This window comes from Podarcis bocagei (genome assembly GCF_964188305.1).
Source record: "Podarcis bocagei genome assembly, chromosome: 5".
NCBI lineage: Eukaryota > Metazoa > Chordata > Lepidosauria > Squamata > Lacertidae > Podarcis > Podarcis bocagei.
This window is the reverse complement of record NC_138129.1, coordinates 93,793,498-93,815,127: the sequence shown is the minus strand read 5'-3', so window position 1 is coordinate 93,815,127 and position 21,630 is coordinate 93,793,498. Positions and strand designations below refer to the sequence as shown.

General features: G+C 47.8%; 1 protein-coding gene across 2 annotated transcripts in view; it reads left to right on the top strand.

Moving 5' to 3' along the window:
• The window catches only part of RXRG (retinoid X receptor gamma), a 76,168-nt gene that overhangs the window by 37,193 nt on the left and 17,345 nt on the right, over nucleotides 1-21,630 (top strand). For both annotated transcript variants that reach the window (XM_081194470.1, XM_081194471.1), the window contains exons 2-5: nucleotides 7,303-7,559; nucleotides 16,469-16,613; nucleotides 18,442-18,621; nucleotides 19,577-19,746. In XM_081194470.1, coding sequence (XP_081050596.1) covers nucleotides 7,303-7,559; nucleotides 16,469-16,613; nucleotides 18,442-18,621; nucleotides 19,577-19,746 — 752 coding nt within the window. The remainder of the gene's footprint in view (nucleotides 1-7,302; nucleotides 7,560-16,468; nucleotides 16,614-18,441; nucleotides 18,622-19,576; nucleotides 19,747-21,630) is intronic.

The window sequence follows — 21,630 nt, the reverse complement described above, 5'->3', positions numbered from 1 at the left end:
TTATCTACCTGTACTTGACATGCTTTTGAACTGCTAGGTGGGCAGGAGCTGGGAGCGAGCAACGGGATTCCTGGGTCCGATAGGTGTTAGAATTTAATCAATTTTTGGAGTGTTAATAAGGCTGCCAGACACTGGATTTAGCAAATCATTAAAATACCGGCCAAACTGGCTTCACGTGTTCAGGAACTCGCCTGGGAGGGCAGCCATTAATCAAAGGCAAAGGGAAGCTAATGGGCCATCAGGCAAGACTCTGTGCTCCCCACTCCACTTTAGGATGATTAGCAGAGAAAAAGCTGATTGGAGAGTTTAGGGTTTGCTATTGGGGATGCTGTGAGCTGGAGGAAAACAGCTGCAGTCTGTGAAACTCGGCAAGCTGGAGGGAGGCCTAGCCATGGCTGGTGTCTTTTTGGCTCCAAGATTGCTGTGGCTAGGGGAAAAAGAAGAACATATTGGGGTGTCAATGCTGTAAGCTCCTCCATCACAGGCTCAGGCTGCATGTTGTTGTTGTTGTTTAGTCGTTTAGTCGTGTCCAAATCTTCGTGACCCCATGGACCAGAGCACGCCAGGCACTCCTGTCTTCCACTGCCTCCCGCAGTTTGGTCAGACTCATGCTGGTAGCTTCAAGAACACTGTCCAACCATCTCGTCCTCTGTCATCCCCTTCTCCTTGTGCCCTCCATCTTTCCCAACATCAGGGTCTTTTCCAGGGAGTCTCCTCTTCTCATGAAGTGGCCAAAGGACTGGAGCCTCAGCTTCAGGATCTGTCCTTCCAGTGAGCACTCAGGGCTGATTTCCTTCAGAATGGAGAGGTCTGATCTTCTCGCAGTCCATGGGACTCTCAAGAGTCTCTTCCAGCACCATAATTCAAAAGCATCAATTCTTTGGCGATCAGCCTTCGTTATGGTCCAGCTCTCACTTCCATACATCACTACTGGGAAAACCATAGCTTTAACTATACTGACCTTTGTCGGCAAGGTGATGTCTCTGCTTTTTAAGATGCTGTCTATATATGTGTAAATAAACCATATATCATAAAGGAACCACAGTCTCCAATCGCAAACCCTGGACCCCTGGAATCTTTGCTGCTTATAGAATGGGATGCTGTGCAACAATATTTATAAAGAGAATAGATTCTTCTAAGAGGGATGGGAAGCTGGTGACCCATGGGCTGGATCTGGCCCTTGAATCCTTTCTAACCGGCCCAGTAGTTTCTCTGCCCTCTTCGCAGTCCCACTCCTTTCCCCCAGGTTTTTCACAGCAAACTTGTGCCAGCAGTGATAGGAAACCCAAGATGCTGTTTGCTGCTGCACCCACAGTGCCCAACTCCCTGTCTTGGTCACCCCTCTCTGTGCCCTTCTGCAGAGCTTGGCAAAGACGACTATGTTAAGAGGTGGGTGAACATATCAGACGACACAGCTATTCTTCAGACAGCTCTTGTTTATTCACAGGCCCAGAACAGAACTGGGCTGAAGGGTTCAGCCAACCTGCTTATATAGAGCTCAACTACAAAGCAGCAGTAACAACTTTCTGTAACTATCCAATCACTGAACGTCACTTTCAATTCCTTATTTGCATATGTGGACCTGAGTGAAAGCGATCTACAGTAGCCCCCTGCTGGCCCAGGGTGAGAACTTCAGTACATAACAGACTAGGCTAAGCTTTTGGGGCACACCATGTTCATCGACAGCGCTTGGGCAGGATCAAAGGGGACCCAGTGGCGTAGCGTGGGTTGTCAGCACCCGGGGCAAGGCAAGTAATTTGTGCCCCCAACCCGTGGATTTGCGCCCCCTAACCTGTGGATTTGCGCCCCCTAACCCTAACCCCCAGATGTTGCGCCCGGTGCGGCCGGCCCCCCCTGCACCCCCCACGCTACGCCACTGAGGGGACCTGCTGCCCTCAAGAAAAGGGATCTTTGGGGAAGAGAGACTTGTGCAAGTCGGGAGATTATGGAGATATTTCTGCGTGGAGAGTACAGCATTTTTCCTTGTTGGGGGGGCTAGATGTAGAGTTGTTAAATTTGCCTGTTGAACTGGTATTCACATGACAAGTACGTATCCAGGCTGGAGAGTGTCTGGGTGGAAAATGGAGAACTGAATATATTGTGGGTGGGTTTCGCTTTATTTGGGGCAAAAGGCTAGGGAACATGAGACAGCGAATGTCTGGATGCAGAAGTGAAAAATCAATGGGGGAAAGTGCCTTGGGTTTGTGGGGGAGAGGACAGGGATCAGTTTCATTTTTGTCTTGCCAGTGGCCAGTTAATAATAATAAATAATAACTTTTTATTTATACCCCGCCCTTCCCGGTTCAGAAACCAGGCTCAGGGCGGCTAACAACAAATTTAAAACACTTAATTGATGCAACAAAAAAGAGCATAAAATACAGTATAAAACATGAATAACAATAAATTCAGAATTCAAAAATCAATTTAGGGGGGAAATCCATCCAATAAACGTTAGACGATCACCAGGACTAGCTGGCTAAGTTAGTCCTATTTGGGCCAGCAAGGAGACCAGGGGAGAATTAGCTGTGGGATCCCAGAGCGGGTAATCTTCATAAAAAGGGGAGGGGGAGGGAAGGAAGGGGAATAAAAGATCAGGCTGAGTTCAAATTGAAAGCCAGGTGGAATAGCTCTGTCTTACAGGCCCTGCGGAAGGAAGTTAAATCCTGCAGAGCCCTGGTCTCATGGGAGAGAGCATTCCACCAGGTCAGAGCCATCACTGAGAAGGCCCTGGCCCTGGTGGAGGATAATCTGACTCCCTGAGGGCTCGGGACCTCTAAACTATGATTATGCATGGACCTTAAGGTCCTCTGCAGGGCATAGTTAGATGGGTGTGTGTGTGTGTGTGTGTTTGTATCGCTGGATGTGTGAATGGATTGTGACCGACCCTCATCCATCAGAGTACATTTCAGTTGCTTTTAACTTGGAAGGGAGAAATGTGGAGGGTGGCTCTCCTGGTATAAAGTCTAGTCATTCTTAAACAAAAAACTTCCATAAGGATAGAAAATTTCCTCAGAGTTCTGCACATTGATGTACAATATTGCTGCATTTTTCATAAGGAGAATTTTGAAGGAAAGTTTGGGTTTCCTTCTTGGGCAAAACATCTGAGGAATTCAGCGGGACACTAGCGTTTTATTAAGACTAAAGGTAAAGGGACCCCTGACCATTAGGTCCAGTTGTGGCCAACTCTGGGGTTGTGGGGCTCATCTCGCTTTATTGGCCGAGGGAGCCGGCGTACAGCCAGCATGACTAAGCCGCTTCTGGCGAACCAGAGCAGCGCATGGAAACGCCGTTTACCTTCCCGCTGGATTGGTACCTATTTATCTACTTGCACTTTGATGTGCTTTTGAACTGCTAGGTTGGCAGGAGCAGGGACCGATCAACAGGAGCTCACCCATTGCGGGGATTCGAACCGCTGACCTTCTGATCGGCAAGTCCTAGGCTCTGTGGTTTAACCCACAGTGCCACACGCGTCCCATACTTCTGTAGTGTTAGCTTTTTTTGCTGCTGCTTCACACTGTTGGCTCATGTTAAGCGTGTGGTCTGCTAAGACCCCTAGATCCTTTTCACATGTACCACTGGCAATCCAGGTGTCCCACGTTTTATATTTGTGCCACTGGTTCTTCCTGCCTAAGTGCAGAACATTACATTCCTCCCTATTGAAATTCACCCCCCCAACTCCACCCCAAACATATAGGCCTTTGTCCTGCCTTGGCAATTTCCATCAAGCAGTATTTCCTTCGCTTGATTTTATGAGTGAAGAATGCCATCATGGACTTGTCTTGTGGCTTCACCCTTGAGTCAAATAGCAGCTTCATAGATGGGGAGATGGTTTTAGGGTGGAAAAGACTCTGAAGATGCTCCTCCCCATCCTCATGTTGTTGTTGTTTAGTCGTTTAGTCATGTCCGACTCTTTGTGACCCCATGGACCACAGCACGCCAGGCACTCCTGTCTTCCACTGCCTCCTGCAGTTTGGTCAAACTCATGCTGGTAGCTTCGAGAACACTGTCCCACCATCTCGTCCTCTGCCGTCCCCTTCTCCTTGTGCCCTCCATCTTTCCCAACATCAGGGTCTTTTCCAGGGAGTCTTCTCTTCTCACGAGGTGGCCAGAGTATTGGAGCCTCAACTTCACAATCTGTCTTTCCAGTATCCTCACAGCTGTTCTTAAAAGGAGGGGAGGGGAGCTAGGCATATTAAATACAATTACCCATCTAGCATATTGTCTAGTTTGGTCTGCAGAGGAGAAGTTGCTCAGCAGAAAGGTCACCACTTGCTCTCTGTAGCTGCCGCGAAGTTGCCGCGGCGGCATGCCAGCCCGATTTGCCTCTCCCCCTCCCTCTCCCCCACAACTTCAATATTTATTTATTGCAAAGACGGTTCCTGTGACAGTGTTTGTTATTTTACCTGAAGTAACAGTCAAATCTGATTCAAAGGGAAGATGCACAATAAAAGATAACAAAAGGTCAGCTTCTTGAATAACGTTAAAGACATTTGTCAGAGTCAATGGAGTCCGGATTCTCCTGCGATCAACCCATTTCAGGTTTAATTCTGTGCATGGAATGGAAAAGGTCCTTGTCTGTCTGTCTTTCTCCCTTTGAATCAGCTCTCCCACTAGGTATGGAATGGCAAAGGAATTGAACCACAATGGCCTTTCAGAGAGCCCTGTTATTTTCACCATTTGGGCTGTTACATGAAGCATGCAGATCGGAAAAATGCTTCTTTGAGGGCCCTGCAAACTTCACTCGGTGCCCTTTAACTTGGTGACTCCAATTAAGATGCCTGTTTCAAACCTTTGAAGCCATAGGCACCATTGAGATTGAGATTGAATTGGGGGGCAGAGGTGGACAGAACCCTTTCCTCTCTCATTGTTTTCTAGCTGACAATCGTCCCCTCTAGTTTGCAGATATCCGGCAACAGTGAACGATAGAAAACTGATCAAATCCTCCTTATCTGATAAACCTGTTTAACGGTGACTGGTTTTTAGGGGTAGAAAATAGCATTATCTTCATGATGAGCCATTGTGCACAAATGACTCGTGAGGATACACGCACCACAAGAAACTCAGCTTAAAAACAAAGACAAAAGTGACTTCTGCATGGCAACTATTTTGTACAGTGCTTGAAAATTTTCTTTTGGGGGTGGGCGGGGGGGGGGAGGAAGGAAGGGCTTGTCCAGACTTACCTTTCCTTTGCACTTTCCAGGCATAAAGGTAAAGGGTAAAGGGACCCCTAACCATTAGGTCCAGTCATGGCCGACTCTGGGGTTGCGGCGCTCATCTCGCTTTATTGGCCAAGGGAGCCGGCGTACAGCTTCCGGGTCATGTGGCCAGCATGACTAAGCCGCTTCCGGCGAACCAGAGCAGTGCACGGAAACGGCGTTTACCTTCCCACCGGAGCGGTACCTATTTATCTACTTGCACTTTGACGTGCTTTCAAACTGCTAGTGTAGCCTTATGAGGCTTTGCCCTCGGGTGGGAAAAATATTGCGCCTGGGAAAGGGAAGTGGGAGTCAACAGACACTCAAGGAATAGTTTCGGAAAAAAGGCTTTTATTTCTACCATCCATGAACTGGTAGAAGGAGCAAGTGTGACAAGTCACAAAAAGCATGCACGAAGTTCACAATCATGTGCACAAGCATATATACCCCTTTCCAGTCCCCTCCTCCTTTCTCCTCCCTCAGGAGTCCTGCCCCATGTTGAGGTTCCTGAGCATGTACAGAAAGCTGTCTTGGGACTATTGTGGACTCTTGGCACCCTTCCCAGGAAAGGGGTTTCAGAGTGTTCAGATATGTTTCAATCTCTTGTTCTGGCATGGTTCCCGGACAGAAAGCAAGTTGCAATGTGGTTCTTTAGCAAGGCCGGAAGGCATGAGAAAGGCCTGAGAAACAATGGACTGTTCTCTACCTTTGTTACAGCAGAGCGGAATGTTTCTGATGCTTAGCTGCTGAGAAAATAATTTTGAAAAGCTTTGAGAAGCTTTGATCCTGCTTTGGTGGGGGGTGACTTCGGGCCTAGGCGGGGTCACCTGTCCTCACTTCCTACACTAGGTTGACAGGAGCAGGGACCGAGCAACGAGAGCTCACCCCGTCACGGGGATTCGAACCGCTGACCTTCTGATTGGCAAGTCCTAGGCTCTGTGGTTTAACCCACAGCGCCACCCGCATCCCCTTTCCAGGCATAGTCCGCACTTAAAGCTCAGTGTCCGAGCACTTTTTTTTTTTTTGCTCCAGAGCTTTCCCTGTGAAAACTCGCTCTTTAAAGCTGAATCGGAGCAAATGGGAACTCCCCAGAAAACCTGAATTGCTGTTTGCTGTGCTTCCGATTTAAAGAGCAGGTTTACGTGGGGAAAGCTCTGCGGTGAGAAAGAGAGATAGAGCACTTGGACATGGAGCTTTAAAGAGCAGGTGTGTGCCTGGAAAGAGTGGGGGGGGGGGGAGGAAAAAGGACAGAGAGACAACTGGAAGAGTTTGTAGTTTTGAATTCAGACACACAGAAAGAATGGTAAAAGCTATGCGCTTAAGCTGTAGTTGGGTGAAAGCTGGCATGTAGTTGCTGCTGTTTGGGAATCTGTTGCAAAATTAGTAGTTTCGCTGCCTGCTGTAGGATTATGTTTGCGTGGACAGGCAGAGACCCCCCAAGTGGAATAATGACTCAAGAAAACGTGTTATGGGATTAAAATTTGGCCACAACTTTATTAAAGCTTCAGATGTAGGAAGACCTTGGCTTAGGCATTGGGCGTTTATCCCTCCCAGTCCCCGGCCGGGGATCTGGGGAACATCAGGGTTATCCAGAATGTGTGGGGATTGGGCTGGCTCTGGAGAATGTCTGTTCAAGCAGAGAACCTGCCCTCCATTTTGCCGCCGTCGCAGGGGAGAGCAATGACAACCTCCAGGCGTATGGCCAATGCCTCCCCTCAAAACAACCCCTTTAGCGGGGAACCCTGGGATCGCTGTCGCAGGGAGGGTGTGGGCCACCGCTTCACACCCCCCTCCAATTTAGAGAAGATAGACTAAAGGGTTCCGCCCAAGGCCTGAAACCCCCAAAGTTGTGACGTTTTGCTATGGGGAAGGCAAAACCTGCCAATGCAGGGAAATTCCTTTCCGGCCCTTCAAACAGCAACCATAACATAGCAGCGCCTGCGTACCTGTGGAGAAGAGGTTAACCTGCAAAAGAAGGCTTAACTGAGGGAGGGCAGGGTGGGAAAAGGCACCCCCCCGTTTGATGTGGGGAGCGGTCATTATCTCCAAGTGCTCTGCATTTACCTTTTTGTCGCCCACCTTCATGGAGTCTCTCTTTTCATTTCAGATTCTCCAGTTCACAGCAATTCTGCACCTGCAAATCTGGGATCGGGCCTTCCCACAGGGAATTCCTTAGATGGCACGTCCAACTACCTTGAGTCTCCCCTCAGTGCTTCAAGGACTCTCTCGTCGCCTATGAGCTCAGCAGCATCTGTGAATACAATGAGCTCTCCGTACAGAGTGCTCACGTCCTCTATGGGATCGCATTCCGTTCCTTTGTCTTCACCAGCGGGCGTGAATTTTGCTGCACATACTAGCCCCCAGGTCGGTATCATCCAATATTCTTCATTTATGCAGTTTGGTAAACTGGAGTTTTCATGAATATGCCGTATGTTAGGCCCAGTTCTCAATTATTTGTGGAATTCCTTGCATGTAGCAGGAGGTTTTTCTGAAAGAGATGAATAAAGCAGTTGACTTCCCTACTGTGTTCCAGACCAGTGTTTCCCAACCACTGTTCCGCGGCACACTAGTGTGCCGCGAGATGTTGCCTGGTGTGCCGCGGGAAAAATTAAAAAATTCTAAAGATTTTTTTTTTAAGTCAAATTTTCGATTTGGGCGCCGTCACTAGATGACCCCTGGGGTTCCCTCCCTCCCTCCCGCTCTGCGCCTCCCTCCTCCTCCTCCTCCTCCTCCTCCGGGGAGGCCCTTCCTGGCTCTCGGCCAAGGCTTGGCGGCTGCCACTCACTCACTCGCTCGCCCACCCGTCCCTCCATCCCTGCACCCGGCCTCTCCCCCTCCGTCCCCGGCGCGGGGGCTGCCGGGATCCGTAGTCCCCTCGCCCTTGGGCTCTGCGCCCGCGCGGGGTGCGCGAACTACATTTCCCAGCGTGGCCTGGCGGGCCGGGCGTTTTGTTTGAAGCGCTCTTCTCCCGGCCATGGAATGAGCGCAGCGGCGGCGGCCGGGCGGGCAGGGGCTCTTCCGCGCAGACCCCACGCAGCCTGCCTGCGCCCCCGCGGAGATCGGGCGGCAGGATGGAGCCCGGGGATCCCCGCGGAGGCGGAGCGGCGGCTGCCCCCCAGGTAGGGCTGCGTCGGGGGTGTGTGTTATTTTTGCAATGCTGCATCCGCGCCGGAGGGGACGCATCGGACCGCGGGGAGACCCCTTGGCGGGCGTGCAAGGCAATGCATGCGTGCAGGCGTTGCATGGAGTGCAGTGCAATGCAATGGCAACGCGGCGCCCTGCATGCATGCATGCAACTTCCACCGGCGCTCCGGACTTGGCAGGTGAGGGGGGTCCCCAGTGGGCGGCAGAGAGAGCCGGGAGGGCGAAGGGGAGCCGGGGGGGGGAGCAGCGCTGCTCCCCGAGCCGAGCCCGGGGGGAAACTTCGGCGTCGTTGCGCCGGGTGTTGGAAGCGGAGGCTGGCGGGGGCCCCTCAGCTGCAAAACCTGGTCACCTCTCATATATTTCGTGCATTGCATTCATCGCCCGCTTTCTCCTCCAAGGAGCTCCCGGGGGCGCTCGTGGTTCTCCCCGTGTTATCCTCGCAACAACAGCCCTGCGAGGTGGGTCAGGCGAGTGGCCCAAGGGAGCACCCAGGGATTGTCCTGGCCAGGTGGGGTGATTTGAACCCTGCTCTCTGCCCGGTCTTCGTCCTCATTTAGCCCCCACATGTGCATGACTGTGCATGACTGAGGTTTTCCCCCCTCGTCTTGGCTATGGTGTGAGTCTGTGCTGTTAATTAATGGGGTTCTGCCTTCGGAGAAGATGAGCCAGCCCTCAAGGAGGTGATTATGTAATTTGCTAGCAATTCATGTTCCTCCCGGCGTGACGCTGCGCGCTGACGTCACGGGGCTGTAATGGTGGTGTGCCTCGAGATTTTTTTCATGAAACAAGTGTGCCTTTGCCCAAAAAAGGTTGGGAAACACTGTTCCAGACAGACAGGTATTCTGCTCCAGATATTCCAGAACCTTTCTGCTATGTTCTAGCATGACTAGAGACTTGGAAATAAAAGCTAAAGAAGTTCAGCTAGCACAAGGAGTGCACCAAGCAAATCTCTTCTAGAGAGTCAGGGGAAAAGCTGGAACAAATTTAGAGGTTGTTTGGTGAAAGGAGAGGAAGGAGAAGTTCCAACGGACAACTAAAACTCCTTGCATAATAATAATTTATACCCCACCCATCTGGCTGGGTTTCCCCAGCCACTCTGGATGGATCCCAACAGAATATTACAAACATGATAAAACATCAAACATTAAAAACTTCCCTAAACAGGGTTGTCTTCAGATGTCTTCTAAAAGTCAGGTAGTTGTTTATTGCCTTGACATCTGATGGGAGGGCTTTCCAAGAGGGTGGGTGCCACCACCGAGAAGGCCCTCTGCCTGGTTTCCTGTAACCTCGCTTCTTGCAGTGAGGGAACTGTCAGAAGGCCCTCGGCGCTGGACCTCAGTGCTGAATGATGGGGGTGGAGACGCTCCTTCAGGTATACAGTACCGAGGCTGTTTAGGGCTTTAAAGGTCAGCACCAACACTTTGAATTGTGCTCGGAAACGTACTGGGAGCCTATGTAGGTCTTTCAGGACCGGTGTTATATGGTCTTGGCGGCCACTCCCATTCCTGCAAGGAACTGTTTGGTTGGATGCCTTCCTAAGAGATTTGATTCCCCCTCTCAACATTGTTTTGCAGCCCCCACTCAACTTCATCTCTGTGTATGGTGCACCCTTTGCAAACCTGGTGCCCCCCCCTTCAGCCCTAGCCAGCACACTTGGAGGCAGAGGAGCTCTACGCCACAAATGTACATGGGCAGTGAGGGTTCGGCGCACAGCGAAACAATTCATTGCAGGTCTCATGAAGCATTTATTTATAAGGCCGTAACAGATTATGCTGCCTTCTTGCTAACCACAGATGTAACAAATCCAAACCCAGCCTTGGAAATTTTGTTCTCTCCTTTTGCAACCTTTCTCTGTCCTCCGCGAAGCAAATTCCACCCCCCTTAAGCCAAGATTAGGCAGTTTGCTGTTGGCTGTGAGTCCTGTAAGAACAACTTCCCCGTCTCTCAATCTGGCAACTGGCCTTTTCTACCTGGCCTGGAAGGACTGGGACCCAACTGGTTCCTGTTATAAAGAGTGTTTCTGCTTCTGCTTAATATGGGCTTTGCACGATGGTGGTCTGAAGGAGTATTAAAATCTTTGCATCCCCAGGTGAGAAAGGGAAAAAGTGCCTACCTGCCTTTCAACAGGCCTCCATGATATATCCCAAGTGTTGACTGAATTATTAGAGCTCATCCACACTTCCACTTGTCCCAGGGCCAGAGAGCTTTCCCTGGGAAAACCTGCCCTTTCTCACTGAATCAGAGCAAACAATGATACGCAGAAAACCAGATGGATGTTTGCTGCAATTCAGCAGTGAAGAGTGATTTTTCCCTTGGAAAAAGCCGCTGGAACAAGCAGAAGTGTGAACAAGCCCTCATTCTCACGTTCTTTCATGGTTTGTGAAGTGAGATTTAGAAGAGGTGTTCAAATGTTGCTTTTGCTGCCCCGGTATCACCTGGCTGGGGCAGATCATTTGGTAAAATGTGAACAACCCCCCCTCCAAACCCTTTTGCAAAACATGGACTCTGAACAGGGGCTGCAGTACCAGGCTGTCGTGCTGAGTAGCTCGAAGGAGTGCGGTTCACTTGCTTTCCTGCTAATGGGATGAGGCAGCTGGTCTTTGGGGATTAGCAAGCAGTCAGCTAATGGATTTGGGTTCAAGCAGCTGTCCCAAGTATCATACATCACTGAGCTTAATGTGCAGGAACCAAACTCCAAAGACTTTTAAGGAGAAGCCTGTTCCCCATACCCTGTACTTTGGCTGGGGAATATGGGAGGGGAAGGTGCTAGACCTGCTTACCGAATTCTGCTCTTGTTTTTGAAGGAAGCCCTGCCCGAATTATGTGGCCCTTATTCCCTCAACTTGCAAGTGGGTGGCAAGATTGCAGGCCTACTCTCATAGCGTGGAGATGCTGTTCCAGAAGTCCCTGGAGCTAAGAGGGTGGTTGGCTGGGTTTTCGCATTTGCTTTTACAACTCAGAGTGCTTGGAGACAATATTTGCTCTTCTTCCTCCTCCTCCCCCCCGAAACAATGAACTGCTTCCCAGAAATTGTGCAGCAAGAGGGCAGCAACCCAAACTCCACAAAAATTGACCGGGTTTCAGCGCTAGCCAAGTGAGCATTTCCTTAAGGCAATGCTCAGAAGCATAGCTGCCAACCGTCCCTTATTTGGCGGGAAAGTCCCTTATCCCAGCGCCGTGTCCCGCTGCTGTCCCTTATTGATGACGTCCCTTAAATTTCCCAGGTTTCAAAGGAAGCAGCTGCTCTCCCTCCCTCCCTGCCAACCAGGGAGGAGGGAGACTCCAACTGTGTTGCTTGGCTGTGTTGCTCACCCAATAAGGAGTCTAAGAACGACTGGGGGGGGGTGGAGCTTGCATGCCTTGTGCCTATCAAATCGGCCGCGTTGCCTGGGGACTCGCCTTTGCTCAGCGCTTCCCAGCGGAGAGGTGACGGTGGTTTTCCTTGCTGCATCCCCTTTGCTGGGTTGCTGCGCTGTGGGAACCACCGCTTGAGGCTTTGTTTGGCTGCTGGCTGGGCTTTCTGCCTTTGGCTCGGAGGGGCTCAGAAGTTGAACCTACCTGTGCTCTGAAAATCCCTTATTTTGGCTGCTGATCCCTTATTTTTGAGGCTGCTGGTCCCTTATTTTCATATCTGTAAGTTGACAGCTATGCTCAGAAGGTTAAAGTGCCTCACGGCACTGAGCTGCCTTAGGTAGAAGGGTGATCCTTCAGGGGCTGCTGATTCTGTATCCTGCTCTGGAAGCTGGAATGGGTGGTGGACTTGTGAGGCAACTGCTGATCACTAGAGTGCTCCTGGTAAGAAGCTGTGGTGCAAAAAAAACCCACACCTTCTGTTGTTGCTCTTCAGCGTGATCTGTCTCTGATTCCCTGCCCCCTCCAAACAACAGCACTTAACGAGTGCACTTGCATTGTCCAAATTTAATGGCAACACGCTGTATGTGGGGCTACCTTTGAAGGTGACTCAGAAACTACAACTAACCCAGAATGCGGCAGCTAGACTGATGACTGGGAGCGGCCGCCGAGACCACATCACACCAGTCTTGAAAGACCTACATTGGCTCCCAGTACGTTTCCGAGCTCAATTCAAAGTGTTGGTGCTGACTTTGAAAGCCCTAAATGGCCTCGGCCCAGTATACCTGAAGGAACGTCTCCACCCCCATCATTCAGCCCAGACACTGAGGTCCAGCGCCGAGGGCCTTCTGGAGATTCAGTACCTTGGATTTGTGCCTGAAAGCAAACTCTGGTAACTAGTGTGGTGGGGTACATTCATTGAGGTCCAGCGCCGAGGGCCTTCTAGCAGTTCCTTCACTGTGAGAAGTGAGGTTACAGGGAACCAGGCAGAGGGCCTTCTTGGTGGTGGCACCCACCCTGTGGAACATCTTCCCATCACACGTCAAGGAAATAAACAACTATCTGACTTTGAAAAGACATCTGAAGGCAGCCTTGTTTAGGGAAGTTTATAATGTTTGATGTTTTATTGTGTTTTTAATATTCTGTTGGGGGCCGCCCAGAGTGGTTGGGGAAACCCAGCCAGATGGGTGGGGTATAAATAAATTATTATTATTATTATTATTATTATTATTATTATTATTATTATTATTATTATTATATTATATTATATTCATTGTACTGAGTTAGGCTGCAGCACAGCATAGTGGTGTCAGTCTCCCAAAGCTCATTGCCATCACTGGGGCTTCTGAGCAAGCTCTCTCTGGCCTTTTAATCTGCCACCTTGAAAACACATTTAAATATTCCATACCAAATATGCCACAATAATTATTTTTCAAATAATAATTAACTACATTGCAAAATTGTTGTCATTTTATTTCCCTGCCCAGGCTGTGTCCAGAGTTCCTATTTTGTGGGGTGTGTTTTTTTTTTAAAAAAAAAAATCAGCTGCCCATTACCTAGAGAACTTTAGCTATTTAGTAACTACCTAATAAACACAGCCAATAAGTACATCCTGATTATGCTACTGTTCTTACCTGCCTTTCTCCCCAAAGAAGAGCTTATGTCTTATATGCACCAATGATTTCATAGAGGAAAAAAAATCATAGAATCATAGAATTGGAAGAGACCACAAGGGCCATCAAGTCCAACCCCCTGCCAAGCAGGAAACACCATCAGAGCACTCCTGACATATGGTTGTCAAGCCTCTGCTTAAAGACCTCCAAAGTAGGAGACTCCACCACACTCCTTGGCAGCAAATCCCACTGTCGAACAGCTCTTACTGTCAGGAAGTTCTTCCTAATGTTTAGGTGGAATCTTCTTTCTTGTAGTTTGGATCCATTGCTCCATGTCCGCTTCTCTGGAGCAGCGGAAAACAACCTTTCTCCCTCCTCTATGTGACATCCTTTTATATATTTGAACATTGCTATCATATCACTCCTTAACCTCCTCTTCTCCAGGCTAAACATGCCCAGCTCCCTTAGCCGTTCCTCTTGGGCATCGTTTCCAGGCCTTTGACCATTTTGGTTGCCCTCCTCTGGACACGTTCCAGTTTGTCAGTGTCCTTCTTGAATTGTGGTGCCCAGAACTGGACACAGTACTCCAGGTGAGGTCTGACCAGAGCAGAATACAGTGGCACTGTTTCTGCTTCCCTAAATAATAAACAAGAAGGACACCCCTGGAATGTGATCTCCTTTGGTTTCCAGAAATTAAACAGTACAGTAAACTGCACGAATTCATGTAATAACCCGTCCCGCCCCCACTTTATAGAAGAGGTGAAGCTGTTTTTCTTGGGATTGTGGCTGTGTGCTGAAGTCCAGATAAAAATAAGGGCCACACAACTGCCAAGGAATGAAATGTTAAAACCTCTATCTGGCTGCTAGCCAAGCTATCAACATAACAAGTCGTTTGCTCCCCGCAGATCTCCCACCACCCCTTCCAGGAATAGGAAATGGAAAATGGAAGAGTGGAAAGAACTCTCAAGAAAATGAAACTCACTGCTGCTTGGGAGACAATGGGAGAATATGCCTTGCGGGGGTGGGGTGAAATCAAATGTACAGGAAATGATTTTTTTTTTTTTTTAGAATTGGTGTTGAGATGCTAGATCTTTTCCAAAGGGTCAATAAAAGTTTCTTGATGAGCTGCTGCATGCTTGGATGTAGGTTTTGATATTTTAAAAAATACATAAAAAACACCAAAATGTACCTTATTGCTGTCCTTTGTTCTTGAGAGGTATGGGTGTAAGTCTACAAGAGTAGTTTATAGAGCTGAAATAATATTAGGAAACCAGTTGATGATGCTTGCCCCAAACCAGCAAAGTGCAACAGTTTTGGCTAGACTTCTTGACTTCCCTTCTACTGGTGCTTTTCAGTTAAAAACCCCACATCACACTTTTCTGAGCCCAAAGGAATACACTAGTAAAAATGGGATATGCGGCATTTAGAGACATTCATGGTCATTCATTTGAGTGCTGAAAACTTTCAGATTGAGCATTCTGGAGCTGACCAAAGTGCCTAGAAGCCTTGGGAACATCCCTTGGCTTATTTGCTCTGAACTAATGGTTTTCATACCTTGATCATTGTTGTTCTCTTTTGTGCTTCACGGCCTATGGATTGATTAATGGGTTAATTGGTGCATGAAGGATCTTGCAGTAAAGCAGTAGATTGATCTTAATACCACTTCCAGCAGTATAATTGGATATCAGTCAGGAGCTTTTCTAAAGTTGCATCTGGCCCCAATATGGAAACTTATTAGGTTGGAGCAGTTCCAGGGAATGCTGGAGTTCCTTGTAAGCATGTTAAAAGTTCTCTCAATTCTTGTCCGAAGTGAAACCTCTGAGGTTCAGCAAAACTACCAAGGAATTCCAGTGGATGTGTTCGGAGATTTCACATTAAGGATATTTTGCAGGAGGCTTCAGCAGACCCCTATAGGAAACAGGTGCATGAGTTTTTGAACATCACATGGTTATTATACATCACTAAGTATTTGGATGGGGACGCGGGTGGCGCTGTGGGTTAAACCACAGAGCCTAGGACTTGGCGATCAGAAGGTGGGCAGTTCAAATCCCCGTGACGGGGTGAGCTCCCGTTGCTTGGTCCCTGCTCTTGCCAACCTAGCAGTTCGAAAGCACGTCAAAGTTGCAAGCAGATAAATGGCGGAAAGGTAAACGGCGTTTCCGTGCGCTGGTCTGGTTCACCAGAAGCGGCTTAGCCATGCTGGCCACATGACCCAGAAGCTGTACGCCGGCTCCCTCGGCCAGTAAAGCGAGATGAGCGCCGCAACCCCAGAGTCGGTCACGACTGGACCTAATGGTCAGAGATCCCTTTACCTTTAAGTATTTGGATGATCAAATTCTCTACTGGAATATACATACAAAATCAAACATAGAAGGCTGGTGCTTTTACTACCATATAAGGCTATTTGAAGGATGCACAAATCACTAGCACACATAGCAAATGAAGAAGTATAATTGGAAAGTGTGCAGAAATGTTAGAACTAAAGCAAATACGATCAGCAGAAGACACACGGCCTTACAAAGAGATATTTGCAAAGGTGAATAGGCAGAATCTGAAGAAATTTCACTTCCCAGAGTCCCCAGATAGCAAGGTTTGTAAACGAAAGATTTGGAAATGATGGGTATCACACGAGGGAGGGATGCTTATCATTTTCTTTTTTGGGGGGAAAATGATTCTAAGACACAGCTTAGCTGGTTGCAGCTCAGAACGCCAGAATCTCAGGAGGCACTCAACCTTCTCCCAAGAAGCACTTTCACCAAGAGTCTTATGGAGAAGTGAGTCGTGCTATGTCCCCTCTTCCCACTTGTTGTTATTCATTGGATCTGTGGCAGCGGCTTAGCAACTTAGCTTAGAAATGCCTGGTTGCGCTGCCTCAAATAGTCACTTGGGCGCCTTGAGCATGTGCTTGCAGGCTCACAGCCAGACTCCGCTTCTACGATCTTGCTGGTGAACGGCAGGCACTTACACATGGACATAAGTGGCTGCAACAGCTTCAGAACTTGCCACCCGATCATGGAAATCAGGGTGGTCATGCCTACAGCTCCCATGGGGAAGAGGTGCTGGCTGAATACTTTCCATGAGAACTGTTAACATGAATGTTGGGTCACGGTCATGGCATCAGCATCTCTCTTTCTTTCTCTCTGTGTGCCCACCTTCTCTTTTTAGCTTAATGTCATGAATAGTGTCAGCAGCTCTGAAGACGTCAAGCCTCTGCCGGGCCTGCAAGGGATGGGAGCCATGAATTACGCATCCACAAGCCCAGGATCACTGACCAAGCACATCTGTGCGATTTGTGGGGACAGGTCATCAGGTACCAAACCTATTTTAAGCTCTTGACTGCAGCTTGTATATGAAGATACTTGGCATCTTTAAGGACATTGTGTCCACCCCCGCAAAATAAGATTGTATTGATTGGTTTTGGTGTGGGTGGTGCTGTGGTCTAAACCACGGAGCCTCTTGGGCTTGCCGATCGGAAGGTCGGCAGTTCAAATCCCTGTGACGGGGTGAGCTCCCGTTGCTCTGTCCCAGCTCCTGCCAACCTAGTACTCTGAAAGCACACCTGTGCAAGTAGATAAATAGGTACCACTGTGGCGGGAAGGTACCGGTAAAGGGCATTTCCGTGCGCTCTGGGTTCTGTCACAGTGTTCTATTGCTCCAGAAGTGGTTTAGTCCTGCTGGCCACATGGCCCAGAAAGCTGTCTGTGGACAAACGCCGGCTCCCTCGGCCTGAAGCGAGATGAGCACTGCAACCCCATAGTCGCCTTTGACTGGACTTAACCATCCAGGGGTCCTTTACCTTTTTTACCTTTATTCCTAATCTGTAGTCAGATATTCCAGGGTATTACAGTTCTGAGCACTGCCATTCTTTATGGAATTGGGTGTTAACATGGGAACTTGAGAATCTCATACTTAAATTTTTGTCAAGGCAAATTTCAGGCTCCCTTGAGGCGTATAAGACATGGAAGCAGCCAGAAGACTTGGCTATTCCATGCTATGTGACCCTGCCTAATTGATTTTCTAGTTGAGGTCAGTAATTCCTGCTCCTGGCCTTTTAAAAGATCTTCTCCCCAAAGACCAAACTCTTTGAAAGCACAGTATTCAGCAATGCATATTCGGCACGTTACACACAAACTTTCTGATTGATGGATTGAAGACAGACAAATAAGCGCCCCCCCCCCAACAACAATTTATCAAATTCACTGCCACAAGGCAAGGTGATAGGCATGGGTGTAGCCCGGATTTATGTAGGGGGGGGCAAAACTGAGCTATCTGTGATGTGATTGGTCAATTAGTTAAATATTTTTATTTATTTACTTGATTTAGGGTGGCAGCTGTCCCCCTGCCCCCTGGCTACACCCATGGTGACAGGCACCATCTTAGATGACTTTATAGCAGAGTCCTACACGTTTCTTCTGAGAAGCAAGTCCCATTGAGTTCCATGGGGCTTTCTCCTTAAAAGGTGATTAGACAAACCCATTGCCAAATGGAGCCAACATGTTCAGGGGCTATGGCCTCCAGGCCTTGCTTTTAGTGGGCTAGTTGGATGGATCTTTTTGTTTAATCCAGCAAGGGGCGGGAGGGTGGTCACTAATGTTCTTAAGTCTCTTAAAAACTACTTTCTGTCTCCAACCTTAGTCTGGCTCATCAGACAGGTTGAACATTGCCAGGTTTGGGGTTTCTCAAGATGAGAAATTTACTATGAGGCGTCCTGTTTTTGCCGGTTAAAGGATTGGATACTTTTGGACAATACAGATGTATTGGATTTAGAAGGATATGATAACAGATTCGGATGGCACGCCTATTTGTGGTATGATAAGGTTAAAATTCATAGAGGCTTCTTAAACCACACTATAAGGAAATCAATTTATGAGGTATGGAATAGATATAAAACATTGCTAGAACGCAAAACTCCATGGTGGCTTTCACATTGTTTAGTCGTTTAGTCGTGTCCGACTCTTCGTTACTCCATGGGCAGGGGTTGTTAAATTAACACCGTAGAACGGAGCGAGAGAGGCGAATTTTAGTGTTGCCCAGGGTGCCGCTGAAATTTGAGAGCCCAAAGTCCACCACTGCCTCTCTGCACCTCCCTCGAATCGCTTGCTCTCGTCTCCTGACATGTGCTTTTGCCTTCTTGCCAGGGAAGCACTATGGGGTATACAGCTGTGAAGGCTGCAAAGGCTTCTTCAAGCGAACCATCAGGAAGGACCTCATCTACACATGCCGTGATAACAAGGACTGCCTGATTGACAAGCGTCAACGGAATCGCTGCCAGTACTGCCGCTACCAGAAATGTCTAGCGATGGGGATGAAGAGGGAAGGTACGTCCGTTTGGGGAGGCACAACACACACGCTCCATCCTTGGTTGCGCTGGCCGGAATAATCTGGACAGTTGGTAGCCCAGAATCTCTGCTCTATCACTGCACTGGATGAACCAGTCCCACAGTAGTTGGGAGTGAATACACGACAGGGCAAACATTTATATTTATATTTATATTTATATTTATATTTATATTATTTATATTTATATTATTTATATTTATATTTATATTTATATTTATATTATTTAGTGCTTTTTTCCTTTAAAAATGTTTAGGGGTACTCTCATTTTGACTCAAGAAAATCACCATTTTTTAGTTCAAATCGGGGGAAATAAAAACAGTAAATGGACAAAAGTACAAAGATTCACAAAATGTTTCGGGGTATGCATACCCCTGCATGCCCCCAGAAAAAAGCACAGATATATTTTATATATTTAATAAATTTATTTGTTTGGTTTTTCAGATTAAAATTTTACAGTCACATATCAAACATACAACATAGATACAAGATTCCAAAGAATCTCCTGGGCTTCCCTCCTCCCCTTTGTGGGTCCTATCATTAATCATTTCCTCCTGCATCTTTTATAATAATCCAAATATTTTACCTCTTCATTGTGTCCAAAATTCACCATTAAACGACAAATGTTATTCCAATACTACTAACAATTTTAACTTTATAAATTACAAATTTTACAAAATAAGGAATTGAAAGTGACGTTCAGTGATTGGATAGTTACAGAAAGTTGTTACTGTTGCGTTGTAGTTGAGCTCTATATAAGCAGGCTGGCTGAACCCTTCAGTTCAGTTCTGTTCTGGCCTGTGAATAAACAAGAGCTGTCTGAAGAATGGCTGTGTCGTCTGATATGTTCACCCACAACTTAGCATGCCTGAAATGTTTGGACTGGGGCAAAACCTGGGTTTTTTAATATATATATATATATATATTCCTATTCAGCGGTTCAAGAGGAGAGGCAGAGAAGCAGAGAGCGGAGTGAGAATGAAGCTGAGTCTACAAGCAGCTGTGGCAGCAGCAATGAAGACATGCCTGTGGAGAGGATTTTAGAGGCTGAAATGGCTGTTGAGCCCAAAACCGAATCTTACAGTGATGTGAACGCTGACAACTCAGTAGGTGGCTTCTTGGGACTGGGCTGTTACTTGGACAACTTATTATTACTATTAGTAGTAGTAGTAGTAGTAATTAAATTTCTGTTTATTAAATTTGAGAGTGAAGAATAATGAGAGCAATTCATACATGCATGCCCAGAGGGCCAAACTACACATTTTGCTAAACAGGCTTTTTTAAAAAAAGTGCTTAAGCTGGCCTTTTTTAAAAAAGCAAAGAAAAGCCACTGGTCCAAACTGGGATCCTGCTGAAATTCACACACCCCTGATGAAATAAACTCAGAGTTGAGAGTGGATTTCATGCTCTTTATTCAGCTCTTAGTGGTGAGGAGGAATGGAAGTTCCCCCAGAATGTCTGCTTTATATACATTATTTACACAATGGGCCCCACGTGATTGGCTAATTCCGGGATTCTCCTGTAGGCCAATCAGGTTGCGGATTCCCTTCCACCTGGAGCTGGATTGGGTGGCTCCTGTGGACCAATCAGACTGCTGCATTCTGGATCCTATTGTTCTAGGACCAATCAGACTGCTGCATTTTGGATCCTATTCAACTCAGTACATAACACCTGATTTCTGTTTGTCTCGAAGGTACTGTTTGCACTAAATTGCACCCTTGTGGTGGGGAACTATTATTAGTATCAGTATTATTTATTAAATTTGTATACCACCGTTTACCCACAGGTCTCAGGGTGGTTCACAAAATAAATAGCAGACAGGGGGAATTTGGGGGCTGGGCGCCCACGTGGCTTCTTTTGCACCAGCATAAAAGCGGTCCGCTTAAGCACACACTTCTTAAAAAGCAGGTTTAACATAACATGCTGTTGGCCTGATCCTGCCAGCTCAAAGCACAGCCCACCTAATGCTGGAGAGCTTTAACCTGCAGAGCCATCCTCTGTCAATGGCAGAAGTTGCCTCAGTCCAGATCTATGCTGGGTTCGATGAATATGCAGTATTCAAAGCATTGTGCGCAGACCAGACTTGATTCAAACTGGGCAGGGTGTGAGCAGTTCTGTGTTAAGTGCCTGTTGAGCTTTACAAAGAATAAACACTTATGACATGGCCTCTTTTGGCATATGCACTGCAGATTCGCAGTCTAAAGGGGAGTTGGTTGATCGGTTGTGCTGAGAACTTAGGCTAGGTATAAATGGTATTCTTTGGCAGAAGAGAGCAGCAAGGGTGGTTTGGTTGTCTTTCAGAGAATTCTGATCATTTTGCCTCCAGTCTTCTCCCTGAGGAACCAACTGACTGGAAACAAACAAACAAACAAACAAACAAACAATAATAAATAAATAATTTTATTTATACCCCGCCCTCCCCAGCCAAGACCGGGCTCAGGGCAGCTAACACCAGGTTTAAAAACAATTGATTAAAATACAACTTAAAAACAAGATTAAAATACAACATTAAAATGCAGCCTCATTTCAGTAGAAACTCAAATCAAAAACTTTTTGGGGGATGAAAACGTCAAATCTTCACCAAGGCCAACTATCCAGACTGGTCCTACGTGGGCCAGAAAAAAGCCAGTAAAAGTAAAGGTAAAGGGGACCCCTGACCATTAGGTCCAGTCGTGACCGACTCTGGGGTTGCGGCGCTCATCTCGCTTTATTGGCTGAGGGAGCCGGCGTACAGCTTCCGGGTCATGTGGCCAGCATGACATGCGTGGCCAGCGCACGGAAACGCCCGCCGGAGCGCTACCTATTTATCTACTTGCACTTTGACGTGCTTTCGAACTGCTAGGTTGGCAGGAGCAGGGACCGAGCAACGGGAGCTCACCCTGTCGCAGGGATTCGAACTGCTGACCTTCTGATGGGCAAGTCCTAGGCGCTGTGGGTTAAACCACCTGCGTCCCTGCACCACCCGCGTCCCTCAAATAAAAAACTTTTTG